We start from the raw sequence: 23319 nt of genomic DNA, 5'->3' as shown, positions 1-23319 counted from the left end.
TTGTACCTTTAAATTTAGGAACTGTGTTTTCCTCTTTCTTCCTTTCAGTTCTGTCCTGTCCTGTCCTGTACTTTGAGTACTTTTCGCTCTGTCTGAAAGGTATTAATCTCTTGCTGTTCTCTTACTTGCAAAACCAGGGCATTACTACTTGGGATCAAAGTTCAACTTGTAGCAGTATGTGTGAAAAGTCAGAACCTTCAACTCTTGAGCTTCATGTTTACCTGAAAGATAAGGTAGCAAGAGATAAATGTTAAGAGCTTAAGTAACTTAAACTGTTGACTTTCTTGGTTTTGTTATTGACAGTGCCAGAAAATAACCTTACTGAAGGAGATAAGCAGTATTAAGTCCATTATATAAATGAGGAAACAAGGAGTTAAATTGAAGCAATTTGTCAAAGACAGTCTCTGACAAACCTGTGCTAGGGAGTGGTGGGTAGATGTGGATGCTGACAGACCTGGAGCCAACACTGACATGGGGGTAACCAGTTGACTTCATCTGTCCAACCAGGTGTCCCCCTGATAGTGAGGTGAAGCACGCTGGCACCCTCCCCACTTCTCTTGATTGTGGAAGCAATACACTCATGTGGTATGGGCAGAACAGCTGGTTTGGTTTACGGTCCTAAATAGGATGTGATGGTCAGGGGCAGGGCTCCACCAGACGGTGTTGGTCACATTTTGTGTAGCTTATCTGCTTTCCTCTTTCTTGACCCCCCTTTTGCCATCCTTGTACCTCTTTTTCTTATTTTTTCTTTTTCTTTTTTTTAATCCCAGTATCCTCCCAAATAAACAATCCACTGCTAATTACTTTTTCCCTATTGGTCCTGGTTTTACTACTCAAATTTGGTCTTTCTGATACCATTATCTAGGGAATCTTGTCCTTCTGTGGTGTTACAGGTATGGTTACCGAAGTACTGCTGGCATTGCAAGTTCTGTCTCCCAGAAGGTCCCTGATACCTTAAAGGTCCCCCTTCAGTTTTCTGTGAAGTTTGGCTGTTTCTAACTTAACTCCCCTTTAACCATCTGTGAAATCCAACCATCCCTCATGGTGCTATCTGTAGCTTTTGTCAGCTTCTTACTATGTTATCTGTCACATCCAGCAATTTCTCATGTCAGGTCCTTTAGTTTTTCACATCTTGTTCAGTTAGCTTAACCTCAGGCCAGGGCCTCGGCAGTGGTCTTGTCACTTTCCTGCAACCTGGATTTTCTCTTTCCCAGGCCAGGGCAACATGATTTTCTCTCTCTCCAGGAAGAGTCAACAGTAGTCAGTATGGCTGAATATTCACTTGCTTGGACCTATTTAAGTAATTAAATATTTAATAGTAATAATTTCAAAATTCTGAATAAGTACTATTTAACCAAATAACATGCATTTAAAATGTGCATAAAGCAACAGATTTGTACTCCCTAAAATATAGTAATCTTTCTGAAGTTTTCTGAGTTTTGTTTGTTCTCTCTGCCAGCCTCGCTCACTCTCCCCCTCCCCTAGCCTTTGCTTTCAACATCAAAATAAAGTGTTAAACTGTTGCCTACTCTGCTTAGCAGCATCTAATCAGTTCTGTAAATAGAATGCTAAGCAAACTACTTAATGTAATTATAAGCTGATTACATTTGGTCAGATCTAGACAAAACAGGAAAAATGCAGCTAATTTCTGGTTGATCATTACCACTGTATTTATTTAGGTAAGAAATTAACTGCTAGCTCATTACTAGAAGGACACTTGCCAATGTAGATACTTGAAGAATGAACAGCCAGTTAACTTAATGTGAGTGTGATTTGTTTTGTATGTTTGGAACTTATACTCTGTCTTCCTCTCTTCGGCGTTTGGGGTTTTTACTGTGATACCAGCTACTGAAAGAATCAAATGGGGGTTCAGCAATCTATGCTCTCTCTTTAACACAAAAATTATTTTCAGGGAGTGAGTGGTTTTGTGTATTAAAAAAAAAGTATCTCCTGTGCTTTGACAATATAGGGATGAAAACTGAGATGAACACAAACTCTAGAAACTGTTGTTATTTTAAGCAGGTAACAAAAAGTAATTTCATTACAAAGTCACTGTAGAGCTTAGGCTAGAAGCTCACGTATTTCAAGTCTTCTGAAAAATCTTCATATATGAAAGATTTAGAAGAAAGTGCTTTAGGTCAACATTAAACCTTTGAAATGCAGCTTATGGTAACTATGGGAACTGAATTTCAGGAATAGGTCTCCCTATTAAATAGAGCAACTTTATTTCAGTTCAAACAGATCAATTTTTTCCCTTTTGTCATCGTGTTGAGTACTAGTTTCAAAGTAAATCATCAATCCAGGGTGTTTTCCACAATATCTTTTAAAACCTGGTGTTTGGTGGGATTGATTGTTTTTCTGTGTGCTTATCTCTGGATTTTTAATATTGTCTTTTTTTATTTTTAAATACATTGATCAGGGTTCCAGTATTGTTGTATGAAGTCTAGATTACACCCTTGTTTTCTCTAGTTAGCCTTGCTGCAATTGTTTGCATGTATGTTAGCATTAAACCATGCTGGTTTGTTTCCTGTCCTTTTCTCAATCAAGCACAATTCTCCTTCCCTTCCCTTCACCCTCCTACTGAGGATGTACTGTTTCTGATTGCAGAGAACTCCTTGTATCCCTCCAGACTCCTATGGCAGTTCCTGCATTCCCAAGGCAGTGCACTGTGCCCTTTAGGAACCACTGTCAGAAGCTCACTTTTGTGCTAATTTTTATATGCAGCGAATTGCAGGCTTATGGCATAAGATAAAATGATTCCATCCTGAAGCTGTACTTCCTATGAAGCTCTTGGAACCATTTTGTATCCGTTTCAGACAGATTACCATTTTTTTGCAAAATAGCAACTCCTGGTTATTTTATCAATTAAAAGGAGCTGCCCAACTGCAACATTTTGTAGGAATACATTGGAGATAGCAAAGAGTCCTTGTCACTGGAAATGAATGAATACATTTTACTGTCTGTCATTTGACTTTAAACATAATTGTCTGAATTTTAATTTTTTTAGGATTTCTTGTTTAAGAATCCTTTCTGTTTTTCAGTACTTGTCTCCTTTGAGAACAGACATAGAAGAAAAATGAATGAAGAAATCTAAAATTCTGAGTCTGAAGTATGCCCTGATGCTAGGGGATACTTCAACAGATGAATGCTTAGTAATATTACAAACCTTAGTGGGACTACTCTTTTTTCCTTTCTGGTGAGATTTAAAGAAATGCTTTACCTGAAGAGAACATATGTTCTTAAAATATACCTTTATTCCTAATTTTTGGATTTGTTACCAATTGATGTGTAACCCCATGCATTGGTAATTAGTGCAGTAGTTGAGGAGTTGGACAGATTGTCATAATTCTTGTTAGATGCATTGCCATGCCGTGGTGATGGTTTTATGCTTCTGGAGGATAAGAATGTTTGATTCACTTTCTCATTCAGAAGGGTATTAAATTTAGGTCAGTTGCATTGTGTAGATTAGAGACATGTATGTGAGAAAATGTCTTAACTGGTTACCACTGTTAAGTTTATTTCTTCTGTATGGTCTTCTGTTGATTTTATCTCTCTTTCTAATTTCTTTGGGAACAGAAGGGACAGTAAGGATTGTTGCCGGTAGATACAGTGGCTTATGTTAGGCCTCACCAACATAAACATTCAAAAAGTAAATACAAAAAACTTCTTTAGACAATTCAGACTACTCTGCTTTTTGGAAAAGTTCCTTCTAACTTGGGCCAATTAATGCTTATTTACTCACTAACATACAAAAATATTTTGCAGTATTATTTTTCTGCTGTGTGTTGCTTTCAAATATTATCTTTACCTCCTGCAGTATCACTGTAAAAAGCTGCCATTTTTTTTGTGATCCTGTTTAACCTAAATTATTATTTTTTTTTTTATCAAGGTCAGACAAGAGAAGATGGAATGGGTAATACATTGCCATACAATATCGTGTTGCCTAAAAAAAGATTTCTATGTCTGTAGATCTTGTTTAGATCCCATAGCGTTCCCCAAGTGATAAGCTAGAAGAGTACTCTGTACAGTACATAATTTTCAGTAATGACTCCCTCCCATCTGGCAGTGATAAATTTAAATTGTACTTTCATAACCATTTTAAACTTTACATGTTAATTTGTCAAATTAACTTTATATACTTAAAGTACATACCATTGTTGCAAATGTTTCTAGCGAGTATATTTTTTTCCTTCCAAACTTAAATGTACTGTGAATTATTTCTAAGACTCTAGCTACATGTTTCATAGTTCTCATCAAAATTTTCATCAAAGCAAGATATATATTCTTCTTGATCAGCCTTCTGGTGGTGTAGATTGTTAGCTGCTATACCTCCATGTACCTGGGTACATAATAATGATTTTGCAAGGGTGGATGTGGAACTTTTATATCTTCAGGACAGCTTTCATGGTAGACCTGCATTGGATGACTGGCTTTGAGTTTTCATTAGGCATTAATTGTACAGCTAAAAGTTTCAGTGCTCAAAGCAGAGTTCACATTGCAGACATCTTTTCCATCCTGCTGTTCATGAGTGCATACAGCACAATCAGTAGTGAGTGTTTTCATGGTGATAACTGGCTGGAATTAATTTTGTGGCCATCAGTTATTGTGCTTCTTTGGACAGACACATGGAATGAGAAGTCCTGTTGATCCTGAAAAACTGGGCTTCCACAAGCTTTGGAAAAGTTCCCTTGGTAATTGTGCTGCCTTTTATGTAATTTTAGGGCTCCAAACTTTCTTTTGTTTGCAAGAACACTTGCAGTACAGTATTTCGCATGCATTAAACCCAAAGGAGCAGGATGCTTCATTATTAGTGAATTTTGCTCCCGTCAGTGCTCCAAGTATTTGAAAACATTGGGCAAGACTGAATACATAGCAGATCAAAAGATTGTAGGGGTTTTGGTGTTTTTTTAATATTTGCAAAGTGTGAATGTGCAGTATATTTTCTGTCACTTCTAAGTTGATTTAATTTTGCCCTTCTTTTGTGGTGGTCTTTGCTTGATGCAGAGAGACAATGACATTGTTATAAAGAGATTTGTTGCATAGCTTCTTATAGTTCCTTTTTCTTTTGAATACGCATATAAAAGATTTTTTTCTTTGTTGGCTTTTGTGATCTGTGATTAAAGACTGAATGTTTGTGTTGGATCCTCTGCATTTTATAGCAACTTTTACTAATGTTGTCTAGAAAATATTAAACATGATGTCAATCCTGCATAACTTTTCTCTACCTTTATGTAGTGCTGGTTACTGGGCATAATCTGCAAATCCTGTCAATCTGTTAGTACTAGGCATTCTTTGTCCAGACTTCTTGTACCAATAATAGAAACAGATGGTTTAGGACTGCCTTAATCATTGTTTTGTACTCTCCCTCACCTCAAAACTGCATTATTTATAGAAGTAATTAATTTATTGTGACTAGTGGCAGGAGAACAGGACTTAGGTGTTTGTCACTACCACACTAAAATCCATTCTCTGCTTGTGAGCAAGGTAGTGTGCATCCTGATAAATTCTGTCTTTCTTCACTATGAATTATTTTCCTGAGATCTTTAATAATTCCTTTTTGCTTACATCCAAAACCAATTTGTTTAAAAATTGTTAAAAAAAAAATGTGTTAAATGCATTTACTGACACCTCTGTGAGGGAGATTTTACATTGCTGTGTGAATGGGATGTGTTGAGGATGTCTGAAGTGGTACTTCGGTACTTCTGTAACTTCTGACTGCCACAATTGCATTCACAGCATGAATAGTAAAGAGCATGTGTGGGGTTACGGGCTTTTTTTACTGGTTTGTTTTTGTGGTGTATTATATGTCACTTAGTGGAAAAAAGTTTCAACAGTTTTTGAATACTGTAATTTTTTTTTCTCTTAATGCTTATGAGGAAATTGATGGCCAAGTTAAAGGAAGGATTTTGTTGTGTGGCTGCCTACCAAAAACAGGTTTGCAGGAACCTTTTTCTTTCTAGGAAAGATTAAAAATGGTGGAGTTGATGGTGGAGGTGGCCTTTGGTGGAGTTGTTTGGCCCTTCTCTTAAACTTCAGCTTCTCTTAAATTTCTTTGTAGCTTCTCAAATTTCTTTGTAGCTTGTAGTTGTTTGTAGCTTCTCTTGAATTTCTTCTCTCAAATTTCAACTTTAAGCTTTCTTTCCTAAACTTTTGGTTGTATGATAAAAATAAACTGTGCTGATCCATGTATCTTTCAGTGATCCAATGACATTGCATACTAAGATAAAAGTTAAAAAAAAAAAATTAAAAACTGTCCCCTTTTTTTGGACAGCAACAGGATGAAAGCAAAAATGTAAAAACTGGGTTCTGTGCAAACCCCTACATCTGAAGGCATAAGCTTTTTTAGAGGGAGCTACGAATTTATTCCACATTTCAGATTCCTCTTTGGAATGGTTCCAATGCTAAATGGCCTGTATCAGTCTCTCAGCAGAGGGCAAAATACTTGGTTGCTTTTAATGATTTAACTGCTACCATTTTCTTCTGTTTTTAATGCCATCTCCCTGATTTTTACTGTTCTTTTGAATGATACCACCTGAAATGTGACCCACAGTGTTCTTCATCAAGACTTGTTTCTTTTTTTGAAACATCCAAAGAGAAATGCTTTCACTGTACCCTGAAATTGCTGAGTTTATTAGGGTAGTATTTGGTTTTAGTTGTATTTATTAGCTTGATTACCAGTTAATGTTTGCAGTTTCTGTTATGAAATCTTTCTTTGATCCATTCCATCTTGTGGAATGAAGTTGATGTAGAAGTTTTGCTGGAAGACACAGAAAGACTTCAGCTACTTTTGTGGCGGCATTTGAGTATGGATGCAAAAGAATCTCCATTGCAACATTATTTAAATTACTTAATCCTTTGCTCTTCTCTTTTACTGGATAAAATTTCGCATTTGATGGTGAAGAATCCTGACCTGTCTTCAGTGTTTCTTCAGATAAATAGAAGACCTTGCCTGCTGCTTAATTCCAACAGTATTTTAGTAGTAGTTTTAGTTTTCATTGGGTTTTCATTATTTAAAGGCTTTTCATTGCTTCAGTCTCAAAGGTATTTCAAAGTAGTAGTTGGCCTAAGTGATCTGCAAAGGGTGCTCAAGCAATCTTGGGGAGGGAAAGCATTTTTGTGTCATCATAAGTGCTAATCCCATTTTTGTGTCATCATAAATGCTAATCCTAAATACACAAAAAAGTACTTAAATTACTTCTCAGTACCATGCAAGTGACGTAAGTTTTGAGTTCTCAGGTTTTTGACTTTTACTTCTGATGACATCCAGAGGAAAGTCCCTCTCATGGCTTTTTAGCTTACTAAAGCTTAAATCAGGCTATGGAAGGAAATTTTTTGTATATAGTTTTGAAAACTTAACAGTACTAGACACAACAGGTGAAATGCAGTATTTCTCAGGTTTTGTTTTGGATCTTGTTAGGTGCCAGAAATATCTTTAAATTAAATTGCAGATAAGCAGCTATACCTTCTTTAAATGTTAATTTTTGTTTGTAAATAGTATTTACAACTCAACATTTATAAACACATTTTATTGTAAAATCTTTCAAATTTAGTACTCAATTTTTGCCATCCATATGCTGTCTTGAGATTGTGTTTTGTTTACACATGGGTCTAGTAGTTTGTATTTATTGGCTGTTACTTTCAGACCTAGTGTTATAAAATTGTTCCTGACATTCATTTATGACTCTGTTACTTTCTTATCTGCCTACTCTTTCCTTGAAGATAAAATGTGGAACTGTCAATTCTGACTGCTGGCATCATTGTAAAGAACTTGGTGTTTCTGTGGTCTCTAGGTATTTAACTGAATTCCCTGGTGTTTTGTTACATTTGGAAAATTGATCTTACTGTTACAGCCCTTTGCAAGATACAGTAGAACCTGAGAACTTTGTCTTACTTTTGTTGAACAAACTAAGTTCCTATTGATTTCAGTAACTTTAAAGCAGGATGCTTTTGACTCCTCCTCCACTATTCCTCTTTCTGGATTTATTTTTATCACTGGTATACAATAGAATCTTCTTCCTAGTGTCCATCTCTTCTGCCCAGTGACTAAAGCAGTGTTAATCCAACAGTGCAGTGAAAAGCCTGAGGGGAATGGAAAGGTAACTGGGAATTTGTGTTTGTCTTCTAACTATTCATGTAAGTTCTGGACATGTCTGTTACTCTGTGGGACTAGTTATATATTGTAGACAGTTTGTTTCACTTGTGGTTTCCAAAATTGTATTTTCTCACCACAAATCCTGAAGCTCAACTTTGCTGTAAATGAAGGACTTGAGACCACTGACAACATGATCATTAGAACATTCCAAGTAACTTAAAAATAATAATTCAAAAGACAAATCCTGTCTCAGCAGAGCTTCAAAGGCACTACAGTTTTAATTTACTTCAGGATTCATCGTACTTCTTGCAAATAAATAATTTTATAAAAGGTATGCTTCAGACTAAAATGGGGTATTGTATTTTTTTTCAGTGTCTCTATATATCCTTTTCCTCTATACCTGTGGCTCGGGTCTTTTTTGATGAGATGTTTCAGAGAAGTTCTCAATGGTATCTCTTGCATTAACAGTGCTTTGATTTAATTTCTTTAGGTTATTTTGAACCATGAGACGTTTTCAGCTGTGCATTTTTAGGCATAGTGCATAGTAGCGTTTTTAGTCAGATTTACCTATGTCCATCATGCTCAGAAGGGGCTGAAAATCTGATTAGTGTCTCTCTTATGTTGGCATTAAAATACACCTGAATATCATCTTTGTCCTGTTTAAGTTTTATCTTGAATAAGTAGGCAACCAGGCTTATGCAACTGGGGTCTTGCTGACAATTGTTGCCCTTTACTTGGCTGCTATCCTGTTGGTCATTTTCTACTGAATTTGAAGGGTACAGGATTTCATAGAGTAATTAAGCCCCCCATCTGTTTTATGACAACAAGCAACTGGAAAGGAACAGATGAAAATTACTACCTACATGTGTGGCCAAATGGTTTTCACGGGCATAACTCCAGTGTGGATGGAGCCTGTACAGCTTCTTGCCTCTCAGGAAAGAAGCTGGGCTTCCTAAGTTGCAGTGCACACAGAACAAGATTACTTTTAAAGTGCCTTCATGCCTTTATAGTCTGATTATTTTAGCCTTTAGCCTGTTAGTTTAGCCTTTTTTTCCTTGCTCAGTGGTACTAAACTTCACCTTTCACTGAGAGGAGGTATTTATTTTATATTATAATACAACTATTAGTTAAGTCCTTTCTTCTGAAAGCTTACTGTTAACTGTAAAAAAGTAAAGAATATTCTTATTTGTGTAACTAGCCAGATTTGTTGGCACTAACCTAAAATTTAGTAGCTAGAGTAAGAGCATATAGTCAGATGCCAAATAGCGGGTTGTATTGATTAGTGGTCAGACTCAGCATGGGAGTTCCTTTAATCCTGGGTAGATGCTGAGCAGCCCACACTGGGCTTCAAGAGCCTTCATGTGTAGCAAGCCTAGGGGCAAGGCAGGTGTCTGTTTTCTTTCTGATAATAGTAAAAAGGATTATCTCATCCATCTGTGAAGTGCGTGAATTTTTTTGGACAAAAACTCTGTAAAATCCAGAAGCATTTCTCTGTGGAAAGCCTTCAATTGCCTTAAACTAGTTAGACAAATGGGGTAGAGGGGAAGGCTAGCCTTTTCCTGTGGAAAACGTGTATAGGGTAATACACCTTTGAGCTGAAGCAGTTGACAGAACTCATCTGCTGAGATGGTTCATTGTACTGCAGTTTTGTCTCCTAGTATGATGTTGTTAGTAAGCTATCCATCAAAGGCTGAGCTCTGCTGCTGTAGCTGTTGTATAAACCTAATGTGAAAAATGATCGCAAAGAATGAACCATTTAAAGTAAAAGCAAAACAAATACAAAAATGTAATATATAGCATCAAAGCTGGTAATTTAATCTGGCAAGATCTAAAATAATAAGGGGTAGCTGTTCTAGCTACTCACCAAGGCCTATTTCCAATGCAAGTTTTTACCTCCTGCTTGCCTTTTAACCTCATTTTGAAGATGTCTGTTTTCCAGAACTGTTTTCAGTTTAATCTTTTTCATTTTAATTACCCCGCTTTTTCTTTTATAGAGTGTCTATGTTCCAAATATGTAGTTTCTTTCTTCTTTCTTAATGCAACTTCAATGTATTTACTTCTGCAGATGATTTTTTGTCTCTAGATTTATAGAGAAGATGTAGGAAGTATCTTCTTCCTGACAGTTTATCAATAAATACAAAATTACTTATTTACTTACTAAGGGGAGGAGAAATGTAATACTTTAATACATTTTTTTCTGTATATCTGTCTAGAAATTTGTAGTTACACATCTAGAAAACGTACTGATTTAATCTTAAGTCATCTGTTTTTCCAGTGTCTTTACAAGTCATAGTCTCCTTTCTACTTGAAGTTTAGTGTCTGGTTCTTACCAAAGCTGATGATGAATGAGATTTAGGATTAAAATTTTAAAACTTCAAGTTTCTATTTGGATAATTTGATTAAAAAAAAAATCCTCCATGTTCCTGATGCAGAGCATATTTTCAACAGCATGTTTTTTAATATATATTTCTAAATATATGTTTTATTAAGAGTGTTGAGAGACCACAAGATGCAATTGATTCATCATGTTGTCTAAAATGCAAAGAATCTTCAGTCTTTGGATCTGAATTGGTATGAGGATACTAAGAAATGCAGATCCTTAGATTCCGAATCTGTATTTTTACTGTATGCTAATTGTAGATATTTTATATTTTTCAGAGGTATGTGTTCTAAAAAAAAGTTTCGTCAAATATTCATTTCAAACTTTCTTAATGAATGGCAATTATATATATAGATATAGTGACAGCATCTTAATGCATCAACCCTAAAATTGTTCATGGATTTTGAAAGGGAAAATTCTGGGGTTTTAGACAAAAGCAATGAATATCACTGTCAGTTGGTTACTGTATTACCATCTTGTTTGCTAATCTGTTTGAACACAATGACAGTAATTGTTTTGCCTTCCCTTTTGGAGACAAGTGGCGTAAGACCTGATTTTAGGAGCAAGTAGCATCATTTTTTTTCCTCTTACTTTCGCAAGATGTTTCCTCAGTATAGTTTTGTTTCAGTCTGTGGGAAACAATCATTTCCTGTGATTGTTGTTTTGTTAAATAGTATGCCATTATTAAAACATAAGGAGTGCAGCTCATGAGAGTGTTTAAGAATTTTGTAATTATATTTAGAGTAGACAGGGTAGGAAAAATTTATTAGGGTATGAATCTGCAAATTATGGGTGTTGTGAAGTAGCTTTTTTCTCTGGTAAAAAGGGAGAAACTAGCTTGGGAAAGGGATAGAAGAGAAGCAGGAAGGGAAATAGATACTCACAGGAAGTTACAACTAATAGGCTTCTCTACTGTAAATCACACTATAGCTTATTTCCTGGTAAAGCACCCTTTCTTTCAAAAACCTGTATTTGACATTTAGTGACAAAAGTGGGATGTGCACTGAAAATGTGGAGGTAAATGTATGCTCTTGCTTCTTTTAGAATACTTCATCCTGCTTAGAAAGTAAATTGTTTCAGGCTTGAAACAACAGTTTTGTCTGTTTTTGATGCAAGAATAAATGCTGGATGGCATCATGTGTTAGGGAGGAGAAGGAGGAGTTATGGTATAGCATATGTATTGTGAAACAGCATATATGGTAGGTGAGGCAGTAGTGACTGAAGCATGTTTTAGTCTATGGATAAGTGAATAAAATCATTTATCTGGACAACTGTTAGTTCAGTCTTTCTAAAATTTATTTTTCTTATAATCACTTTTGCTTCCAAAATTCAGAATTTGCCTAAGCAGTCTTCAAGGCACAGACTGAAAAGATATTTGTTATGAGTTTTTTGTAAGGAAAAGGCCAGGTTACTTTGATTTTTCTTTAGTCTCTAAATTCATGATAAATCACTACTCTGTTATGATGGCAAATGGAGCATTTTGCAATTTCTTGAAAACAGAGAAAATGTTTCTCTTAGTTTTATACCCTTTGCATTTGCAATTGCATCAATACTAAAAATGGAAGGTAGCCTGGTATGAAGGAGAAAAGATACTATTGCTGTTGACTTCACTTCTTAGCTTTCTGGTATGTGAGTATTGTGGGTTATCTGTCACTCTGTATTTTAAAATCCTCTCCTTTGAGGAATGTCACTATATGCCTTTGTTGCCTTTAAAATGTGTTGTAAGTGAGTGAGTTATATTGTCAAATTTTTCTCCTTCACTGTTGCCAAAAGGGTTTTGAATAGCACTGACGAAAATGGAACATTGTTATTCACTACGCTATAAATTGGGAAAGCTCTGCTAAGCAATGCATGTTTTAGTACCTAAAGCCTTAAGAAGTCTTGGTTATTTTCACAACAGTGTATCTAGAAATTATGTGACTAGATACAAATTTGCAATATTTATATAATTGTACATGTTAATAAACAGGTGGTAGACTAATTTCTAAACAGGTTGATAGTGTTTTCTTTAGATCAACACAATTAGTAATATTACCCTTACAAACGATGATACTCAAATTCTTTGATTTTTGTCTTTTAATGAGTCTTAAACTATGTAAAATATCTCCTGTAGTTCTTGATGTTGTATTTCTAATAATTTTTTTTTTAATTCTACTTTTCTCCCACAGGAAGGAACTTGAGACCTTCAAAGGTAAATTCTGTTTTTAATTTTCTACTTGAACGTTTGCAAGAGTTACAGTAATTCTTGTATTCAGTGAAACTAGTAACGAACTGTTCCAGTTCTACATTTGATAATGTTAGTTTTATGTCGACCCAGCAGGCTGTTTATTTTTCAGTTTACCTGTTCTTGCTGCTGGTTTCCTTGGGAGAGTCGTAAGTGTAGGAAGAACACAGATGGTTCTGCTGTCTTAGCTAGGTTTCAGAGATTCTTTATCTAATTCAAGCCTTTCCCTTGGTGTTCAATTTTGGAAGTTAAGGGCTTTGTCTTCAACTAGTTGGTGTCTTTTCTAGCATGAATGTGTTTTTGACATGTGTCGCAGGCTGTTACTTGTTAGACTTTTGTCTAGCTATTTCTAGGAAATTTTCACAGTATTATGTTACATCAGACAAATGCAATTTTTATAGCTCAGATTGTTGGATATACATGATCATATATAGAAATATCTGTCCTAAATAACAGGCAATGGCTAGAAACTCTGTCATGTATTATTGTTTAATCTGTGGTGCGTAGATGGAACACATTACCATTTTCAGTAAATCTTAAATTCAGGCTCACTCTACCAACTAATGTTAATATTTGATCAGCTTGACAATTGCTATTATCTTTTGCTTTGAATAAGGTGTAACTGTGGCTTTGTGACTAGTCTTTATTTATGGGAATGAAGTCAATTACATTGACTTATGTCAATTGTCTCTTGAAATTGAAAGAAGGGATGAAAATTTCTATCAGCTGCATTCCTCTTCGCCTTTTCAGTTCATTACTATCTCATCTTTACATAATGCTAAAAAAGGAAAATAATAAAGCTAACATTAACAGACAAGCAACACAGATCATGTAAAATGTCACTTTATCTGTAGCTTACCATAACAACCCTTTTTTTTTGATTGATTTGACAGCTTTCAACACAGATGAGCTCAATACAAAACCAAAGATAGTGCTAAGCTTATTCTGTTCCAAAGCAAGGCAGCTACTTTGTAGTACCTGATGCTTGTGAGAATAGTGAATCCTGTTTTTTTCATTTGTATTGATTTTAAGTGAGTTTCTGGAAGCCAGAAGGATGGTTTCCAAAATTACTTCTCTCTTGGCTTCTTGCTTTTCCAGTAAAGATTGTAACTTTATTTGACAGTAGGTATTTTACAAAGACAATTATTTTCATGGAAGAGGAAGGTGTTAGTTGTGTGTTGACCTTGAAATTTATACCAAAGTAAGTAACTGGTTCTGTAATGGATACAGAGGCATACAGATTTCTAATACTAGTTATGGAAGGCTTGTCTTGGTAGCCAAGAGAAGGTTTTTACTTTACTACAAAGAGGGAAAACTGCAAACAGATGCAAAAAAAAAAAAAAAAAAAAGCCAAAGTCTTTGCAAGTTTCTTCACTGAAAAGTTCAACTGCAGTCTGTGGCTAATGCAGCCAGTATCAATGGGAAAGGAGTAGGATTTCGTGCTATAACAAGGAGAGACCAAGTTAGAGGATACTCTAGGTCTGTTGGACATTTTTGAACCAACTGATACAGATTTTTTCTACAATACTCAAAAGACTTAGCAGAAGCTATGGAGGGCTGGAAAAGCACAGAGTAACAGACTTTAAAATGGGTATTGAACATCAGTCAGCCTAATTTCTGTATTTTTTTGTACAATGAACTGATGGACAAGCTCGTACCTGGCAGGAGAGAGGAGTAATAGCTAACAAACTTTCAAGAATAGCCGTATCAAGCAAGTCTCAGTTATTTCTATAAGATGACAACAACATGCTTTAAAATTAACAATAGATACCATATTTTGACTTTGGCAACAACTTTCACTGTCTTGCCTGACATTTTCACAGGAAACTGAGATTAAACTGCTAAAAAGCAGGTGCACAGCTGATTGGAAATCCATACTTGGAGGAAATGTTTTTATGGTTTCTTGCTTACTAAGTTGTTCTTTTTCAGATCTGATGCTACTTGGAATTCTTGTTCTTAACCTGGATGGTGAAATAGGTGTTCATTACGCTACACTGGCTTCAGTCAGTCTTTTTCCTGTCTTTTGGACCTTCAGCCAGTTTCTGAGTATCTAGTGTGTATTTCATCAGCTGGTTAGAAACAGGGAGAGTAAGAGCTTCCTGATCATGAAGGATTCTTGATTATGTAGTGACAGATGTTTCAGTTCTACAGCAGCTTTGCCCAGTCTAACTGGTGGCTCCTTCTTGCATTTTTCTGTTTTAAGCTACTTGCAAGGCTCACTAGATTTGTGCAGAAAATGATCTGTCATTTGGTTTGGTTTCGGTTGGTGGAGCATGCTGAAATAACTCAGTAGATGGCTGTAGAAATCCTGGCACAGCAGTAGTGGTATGTATATAACCTTGTAAACATTCTAAGTGTCCTTGTAGACCTAATCTTTACTAAAGACTTATTTTAATGTTGAAACAAAATCAACATTCACATAACCAAGAAACAGAATTGTTTCTGGTTTCATTTAGATCTTCCTACTGTGTGTGCTAAGGTACAAAGTGGTAATTCATTGACCTATGAAGTATATTCTTTGAGGATACCAGGTATCATCAAGAAGGGGCTCAAACAAAGCTCAGTGTATGTACCTGTTTGTAGCATTGAAAAGTGTTGAGAATCCACTAACACTCTTGCTCGTTGATGTTATTACCTTAAGTAGCATGAAATAAGCACATAATACTATTTTAAGAAATTATGAATTATTTTTGTATTTGTCAGTGGAGGTACTGGTTTAGAATTTGTTAGAATTTTTCACATTTGTATTACAGATTGTACTCTTTTTCATCATGAAAAGTAGATTTCATTTTTCTCCTTTTGTTTTAAGACTATTCACAGGGCCAGACATTCTTCTTTGTTGTTTGCTGTACCCATAGTGTATAGGGGCAGAACAAACCTCTCCAGTGTCTTTTCTTCTAACCTCAAGGGTTTTCTATTACAATGTAGGCATAACATATTATTTAATAATCTTTGATGCTGAGAAAGTGAAGGTTAGAAGCTTTCCTGCTTCTTTATATTAAGCATCTTTCTCTGAAGAAGGCAGAAAGTGACTGTGTGGTGTCCCTGTTGATACTGCTGCAGGACTGGCATTTGTGTACTCAAAGTGTGAATGTGCACTAGGACAAAACATCTCAAGGGTTGTCCAGTTTATTTTTTTAGTAATTTATCTTTCAGAAAGCAAAGCTTTCAAAGATGATAGATCTATGGATGAAAACATTAGGTATGCCATATGAAGTAGTCTGCAAGTTTCTTCCTAGCGTGCATCAATTCCAATGTTTGGAGAACTGCTTGCAGGAGATGGCTTATGCTCTGTGCTCTCCTGTCCTGGCTGAGGCTTATAAACCTGCTAAAAAAACCCAAACCTGTTCTGTTGTGGATCTTGGCAATTTCTTGAAATAGTAGAATTTATTTTAGACAATATTAGTATTTTATTATTGTATTAGTAGGTATTGTATTATTATTACATTAGTAAGTGTGTATTTCTTCTTAGTATTTGATGGATTGTACTCTTCCATGGTTTAGAAAGGGCGTGTATAATTTTCATTTTCACAGCTGAGAAACTAGAAATTAGATAGCAAATATGTGGTTATTTTCTCTTGATACTTGAAACCTTGCACTGAGATTTGAAATCATTCCACCATTCCTCTAGGCACATGGTACAATTTTTTTTTTCTTTTTTAAAGTTAATATTTCTTCTGTTCCAGCGCAGCCAGGACTGTGTAGTAAATATTTACATAATACTGTTAATCTCTTTACAAGATGGAAGAGTGAAGCAGAGCAGTGAGGTAGATAATGGAAAAAAATTTGAAGTTATAAAAGTAGTAGAATTGCACAATGGTAATAACATATGCTGCTGAGTTTACTTCAGACTTTGTCCAAATGGGAAATGTATACATGATAGATTTAAAAATTGCTTCTAAAAGTTTCTTTTTATTTTTTTAAAAAAAAAGTTTAGGATTAAATGTTTTGAGTTTGTTTCTGGAAAGAAAACTAAAGCAATAGAGGCCATTTAGAAATCAGCAACACAGCGCTTTTGGACAATAAAAGGTGGCAGAAACTCTGTAAGGACAGATATGCACGTGGCTTTGCCTACTGAGTCATGCATATTTCTAAGCTTTAACAGGATTAGTTTCATTCAAGCTCAGGGAAGCTGGTCATATGACCATTTTCAGCACTACAACAAAATATGTTTTCAGCCCTTTACATCAGAGACATCTCCCAAACAAGTCCTGATAAGTTTTAAAAGCTTTATCAAAATAATCTTTCTGAGAAGGAGGGTGGTGAAGTAAAGAGGTGTTTTTTCTTGCTTTTCTCTTCTAGGTTAAGTCATTGGGTCACATTTGATATGCAGATCTTTTTTCATCCCTCTTCATGCTTCTAAGGTGCTTCTGTTGAAATTGCAGTTTTCTAGTCCTTTTATCAGTAGCTTAAATATGTTTGTATCTAAACTCTAATTTCCTGACTTTCGCTGTTCCCTTCTCTAAAAGTACATGATACTTGAAGCAGTCTGTTGACTCCATCCCTTTGTTCTCCTTTTTTTGAGATCTATTCGCCTCAAATAGTATCATATAGTATAGATACAAATAGTATCAAGCTGATTTTTTTTTTTTTTCTTGAGTCTAGGGATCCTCTTCATCATGCTGTATTCTCATGGCTGTCGAAATAAACATCTTTTTCCTAATCTTCATACTGTCTTCCAGATATATGGGTAATATGCAATGGAGATCTTTACAGCTTGTGCTTGACAAAGCTCGTATGTTCAATGATGTAGCTGTTCTAGAAGTTGTGCTGTAATTTTGAGCACACAATCCTGTATGTTTCTTCTGAGCAACAGTAGATGACATTGTGGTAGAAAGTCATACCAGCCACATGGAGTTCGTTTACTTTAACATTTCCAAATATCCTACCCCAGAGCCTGTCACATTAGGAACATTCAAGGTGTTTCATTACTGTAAAGAATTTTTTGTTGACAAATTGTGTCCATAACCAAGCTGGTTAATAGCAAGAGTTCTAATTTAATGTTGTATTTTGTGATTTTGCATTTCAGTTACTCATTTGAGCAGGGGAGGGAGGGTGTCTGGTTTTCTGGGTGCCTCTTCCAAAACATGCTGTGGGAGATAGGCAATGCTTCTGCTATGAGTGTTTCCTGATTGTTTTAGAATTTTAGGTGACCATGGTCAAAAACTTCGATGTTTAGACCTTGTAGCACAGATGTAAAAGAAGACAACTCTTATGCCAGAAAAGAGTTGGGAAAGAATTGCTTAATTCTATTGTAATAAAGCTAAGATGGAGTTAAAATTTGAAAGATAACTCCAGTTTCAGGGTTTTTCCTCATTATTTTGCTATGAGATGAAAATATTCTGATAGATTTCTAGTTATTATTGTATGTTACCAGCTTCTTTCCTATCCAGGCTACGGGATGAGAACCTTGTAATTTTGGATGTCCTGTATCGTCTGCGGCAAGACTTGACCAAGACTCCCAAATATGATAATGATTCTCTTGAGAATGGAAAGATTTGAGACTTGGGCATTTTTAGTCAAACCTTGAGGGAAAGGCAAATAAGTTTAAATACTTAGGTCTCCAGTGATAGTGTAATAGGATAAGACAGATGGAGGAGAAAAACAAATTATAAAGTGTCCTTATAGCTGCCTTGATTTTGATTTTGCTTTCTGTGTTTTCAAGTTTGCAGACTCTCACATCTGTTTAATTCTCAGGATATGTTTCAAAAGTTTCTAGATCTGAATCTAGCAACCTGCAACTTCTGTCCTATTTTTTGCCTTCCTTGAAATAGATATGGACTTCAAATAAAGCCTTTTAAAAAATCAAATAATAATAATAATTTTAAAAAATCCTTTTAAATAGAGAAATTTAAGGATGATTCACTCTTGGTCTTTCATGAATTTCAATCCTGCCCAGTAGACAATTGAATCTTTATACAGCAAGGCAGATATCACCAGTACTGAGATGTAAATGCTTTCAAATACACATTTCTGTAGCCCACAGGTGGATAGTGTTGAGTTGCACACATCTGTTTCTATTTGGCTGAGTTATCAGACTTAATGACATACTTTCAGAATTTGTTCTATATATGAATACATACCCAAGAACAGTGGAAGTTTTCCATTTTCTGTCTTGACAGAGGCTGTATGTGATAGTGCACAAAAGCAATTGCTTGCCTCTTGCTGACCCCCTAAACATGACTCTTTTTTTTTTTTTTTTTTTAATATTGGCAACACTATTCTACTGAACATTAGGTGTAGCTGAAAATTTATTATCTGCCTTTGACAAGACAACAAAATATTTGCTGGATTAAGTATTATGTCTGAGGTGAAGCAAACTACAATGGGTAGTATCTTGTGTATGCATTTATTTTGCAGATGACTGGAAATAAATTTGTTACCTAATAGGTTAATGTCTATAAGTGTCAAGTCTTCAGGATGGACAGTATTTTCTATACAAGAAAATGAATTTACATTTCAATGGGGGGGGAGGTGTTTTTTAGTGTTTTAAACTGCAGAAACAAAATTATCTACAATTTTATCTTTAATTGCTACATCAGAACATCATTTCCCATTATGCTTTGCCAAAAGGTGGGCTGCACTGTCAACTGGATTAGTAATTTGATATGATGGGAAACTATTTCCCCTCTGCCCATTTTTTATTAGTTTTCAAATGGTGAGGGAAAAACAGGGCTTCTTTGATAGTGGCAATACAGGCTGGGGTGGATCTTAGTCAATTATAAAATGGCATCCATTTCTAAGGTGGTTATATGTATTGGAAATGGGTCTGAATTTTCAAAGCTGTAGATAGGGAATAGAGTTTCTAAAGGAAATCTAAAGTTTAGAAAGGGATGCTATAGAGATACCAGATTATTTATGGACAAACTAGATAATCAGATTTCCTTGGAACAAATATTGTGTGCCCTTGCAACTCAGCTGATCAAAGGTAGTTTTTGATTTTGTCACTTCTTCCACCCCAAACCACTTCTGGTTTAATGCATTAAATGCTTTCTTTACTTTTTGTTTGTTATGTGTTTTGGCTATAATGTAACTTTGTATGTTATAAATTTGATAGTGCTGTTTGTTTGTTTGTAACATCTTTGCTCAACTAGATTTCAGGACTTGATATGATGGCTGTCACCTGAAAGTAGTATTCAGACGATGAGTTAATATAACCCACAGAACGCCAATGTTACAGAGAGCTCTGAAACCTTGTGTTTATCAGGTTTTTTAATGCTAATTCTGACTAGAGGAGAGTGGAAGGTGGGAACACTTTTTTCTTTTTTTAAAATTCTGCTTCATCTACATGTATTTTTAGAGAATCTTGTGTTTTTTTTAATGTGGCACCCTTATGCTTCTTCATCCTGTCTTATGTTGCTTTGTATTTTGAGGGAGCTAGTTTACTCTCCCAACAAATTTTAATATTTATGCATTTTTGTGGCTTTCTCTTTTTTCCTTGAGGCTTACTCTTTGCATTCTAGTGTTACACTAAGTCAGAAGCCCTGCTGGAGGTCAGGTATATCGCAACAATTTTGACATCACTGCAGCTGAAAATAAGATGGCTCTTGGATGTGCAGGTACAGCTCCTGCTGAAGGAGAAGCTGGCCCTGTGCTGGAGTCAGCCTTGCAGAGTCCTGGCTTTGTGAGGAGTGGAGGCCAGCATAACAATAGAGATTCTTCTGTGGCTATTGCCAGGATGAATAGCTAACTGTGTAGATAATAAGGAAAAAATTCATGGGAACGTAGGTCCTGTCATACTCAGTTTATGTAGAAAACATTTAAAAGTGTAATATTTTAATTGTCTGTAATGCTTAAATGATTGATGTGGAAAAAAATACAAGTGTATTTTGTCTGCAGCTCTAACTTGAATTCATCCTTTAATTACCAAAGTCCAGACTGAAGGCGAGATTATCTCACGATTATTATTATTATTCTTTTAATCTTTCCAATAGGTATTTTTGGTGTTGTTTTCACCAGTGAAATAAAACCGAGTTTTGTAGGCCCATATGTTCTTGGTAATTTTTCCTCTAATGATGACGATTGGAGAAGTATTTGTTACAGAATTCCCTTTTGTCTCTACACTGTATTTTGAAAATTGTCATCAAGGAGCTCTTTAAAATGTGATCTTTTTAAGTAAAAGAAAGCAATTGTTATGGCTATCATGGTTTCCAGCAGCACTGTGCACTTGCCTAAACTGAAGAGGCAACGCGTGCCAGCATTCCAAATTCTGAGCAACGCCTTACAATTTCTGAAACATAAATGCACCGTTGTGTAACTGCAGCATCACCATAACCAAAGATTCTCAGTCATGTGCTGTTTCTGTAATTTTTTTTTAACTGCATAACCATTTTTTGAATTTTTGATGACAATGTAGTCTGGATATGTAATACAAAAAAATCAGTTTTCAGTAGAGAAGACTGCTCCTAACTTATTTAAAAATCACATCCAAGATTTTTAATATTTTATGTGTGAAGTAAGAATAGTATGTAATCTGGTTTGTGGGGTATCTGAGCTAAGCCACGTTAAAGCAAAATACTTGAGGGGAGAGCCTTATGAACATCGCCTAATAAAACGAAGAATTTGGAACCCTTCCGTACCTTTTTCCTTGCTTCTAAATCTTTTTCAATCACTTCCAGCTCTCTGCCAAATAAACACATGCTTGTTACTGCATGCCATCAGATTATAACCCGCCAGGAAGGTTTCTCTCTTTCTAGCACCCCTTTATTTAGCAGCATGTGGTACCTTCCCAAATACATGCGTGCATTTCTGGTATAGCCCAGCTGCTGGTAGCTTGTGTTCAGGTTCTGGAAAGGCGCTGAGTTGAAGTATCCATGTGTATGCATCTGTGTGTGAGTGACCCATTGAAAACTGGCAGTCGCGGTATCACTGCTTTGAAAAAGCAGCCTTCTAGCATCGGTCTTTGTTCTGCATCAATGAAGATGCACATCAGTGGAGCTGCTTGGTAACCGGAGCTTCCACTTGACCAGTACTGTGTTTCTTTTTACTTGCTTATTTCTTCCTGCCATGTCATCTCCAGGAGCCACTGAGAATACTCAGAAGAATTCACGTAGGTGGAACTTTATTATCATCTTTATTATTTGTCAGCTTAATTTGCCAAGCTAATGTAAAATGCAAAATGAAATTAAAGTTAGCTTAATTAATTTCCTCCGTTACCACCGTTGCCTGATTTGTAAAGGGTGTGCTATAAATGAGAGGTTAATTATCAACTTGATTTAGCAAATTTGAAAGAAAGAGTGACTTGGTGTCTGTTCTGTCAGAGCTTTTGTTTATTGCTTTGCTTTTGTCTGTCGCTTTGCATTATTGTCAAAGTAATATTAATGGAAATTAGTAAAAGAATACAAATACACAGAACCCTTGTTAGCTAAAATTCAAGCAGACTTGTCTAAGGGTGGGGTGATATTAGAGGATGAGGGGAGACAGAGAATTATTATCTGAAGATAAAAGCCAAATATAAAAAATGAGAGCAGTGAATTCATTAGTATAGATGCAGTCATGCTAATTCTTAGTTTTCTTCAGGTAAAATAATAAATAAATTATTAAACTGTATATTTTTAAGTGAGGCAATTAGTGTTATTTACATCCATATGAGCGTCCTATGTCATACGTTCTTAAGAACATATGTTCTTAATAATGCAATTGATAACATTTTTATGCTGTTCATTTGTAAGTAACGATGTTTTTTTAAACCGTGCTTTAATTGAAATAGAAATAAGATGTGGATTTCTACTCTGATTCTTTTTATGTTCTTTTATATAACCACTGAAAGAGGTTTTTTTCTGTTACCATTCATGTGGGGTTTTTTTTTTCAGTCGATGTCCAGGACCAAAAGATAAAGAGTAAATTGAACTATTATATTATTTTAATAACCTGTTGGAGCATGCCTTTATCAAGGCTTTACCTATGAGTTGTAATTCTGACTGCTAAATTTGATATTCATGTTAAATAACAATGTAAAGTTGAATATTTTGCTTTAAACAGATCATCTGGTATGGGAGAACTCTTTACATTTGTATTGATTAGAAATACTTAATTTATCAAAATAGTTGTTTTCCATAAACCTAGCCAGAACAGTTGACTGTTCGCTTAAAGATGGCAAAATTTACCCTCTGTTCTGCTAAATGTGGTGTGACCACTTTTGCACTCAAAATTGTCAGTCTTGCAAGCAATATATATACTAGTGGTGTAATCCATTTTGTATCCTTTAACTGCTTTGCACACATTGACAGAAGTTGCCTTTTTTCTTGTTTCCTGAAATTGAAATGGAAGTATGGTGAATTGGGGCTGCAGCTGTGAATCTTTCTTCTTTTCCTTTTTTGCAATCATACCCTGGACAGTAGAATAGCTATATTGTGTGGGGGCAGGGACCAACCTTGAAATTATATTTCTATAAGGATTAGAAGATGGAATTGGAGAATATTTCTGAAATGTGCAATATCAGTCCTCCAACTACTGCTGGGGGGAGGTGTAGCAGTAGGTAGAAGCTTTAGTATCAACATTAATATTGGCAAGGTTAACACCTTTATGGTAACCAGGGTTATTCTAATGTTTTTTTAAATCACGTTTTCTTCTATAGCTTGGTGACAGAAAAAAGTAAGGCAAAACTAAAGATGGCTTGTTATA

General features: G+C 35.4%; 1 protein-coding gene across 2 annotated transcripts in view; it reads left to right on the top strand.

Annotated features, from left to right (window-relative positions):
* Nucleotides 1-23319, top strand: part of DTNBP1 (dystrobrevin binding protein 1) — a 71374-nt gene that overhangs the window by 20240 nt on the left and 27815 nt on the right. For both annotated transcript variants that reach the window (XM_075705531.1, XM_075705530.1), the window contains one exon: nucleotides 12641-12663. In XM_075705531.1, the coding sequence (XP_075561646.1) occupies nucleotides 12641-12663 (23 nt within the window). The remainder of the gene's footprint in view (nucleotides 1-12640; nucleotides 12664-23319) is intronic.

Source organism: Pelecanus crispus, chromosome 2 (genome assembly GCF_030463565.1).
Source record: "Pelecanus crispus isolate bPelCri1 chromosome 2, bPelCri1.pri, whole genome shotgun sequence".
NCBI lineage: Eukaryota > Metazoa > Chordata > Aves > Pelecaniformes > Pelecanidae > Pelecanus > Pelecanus crispus.
This window is presented reverse-complemented; position numbering and strand designations above follow the sequence as displayed.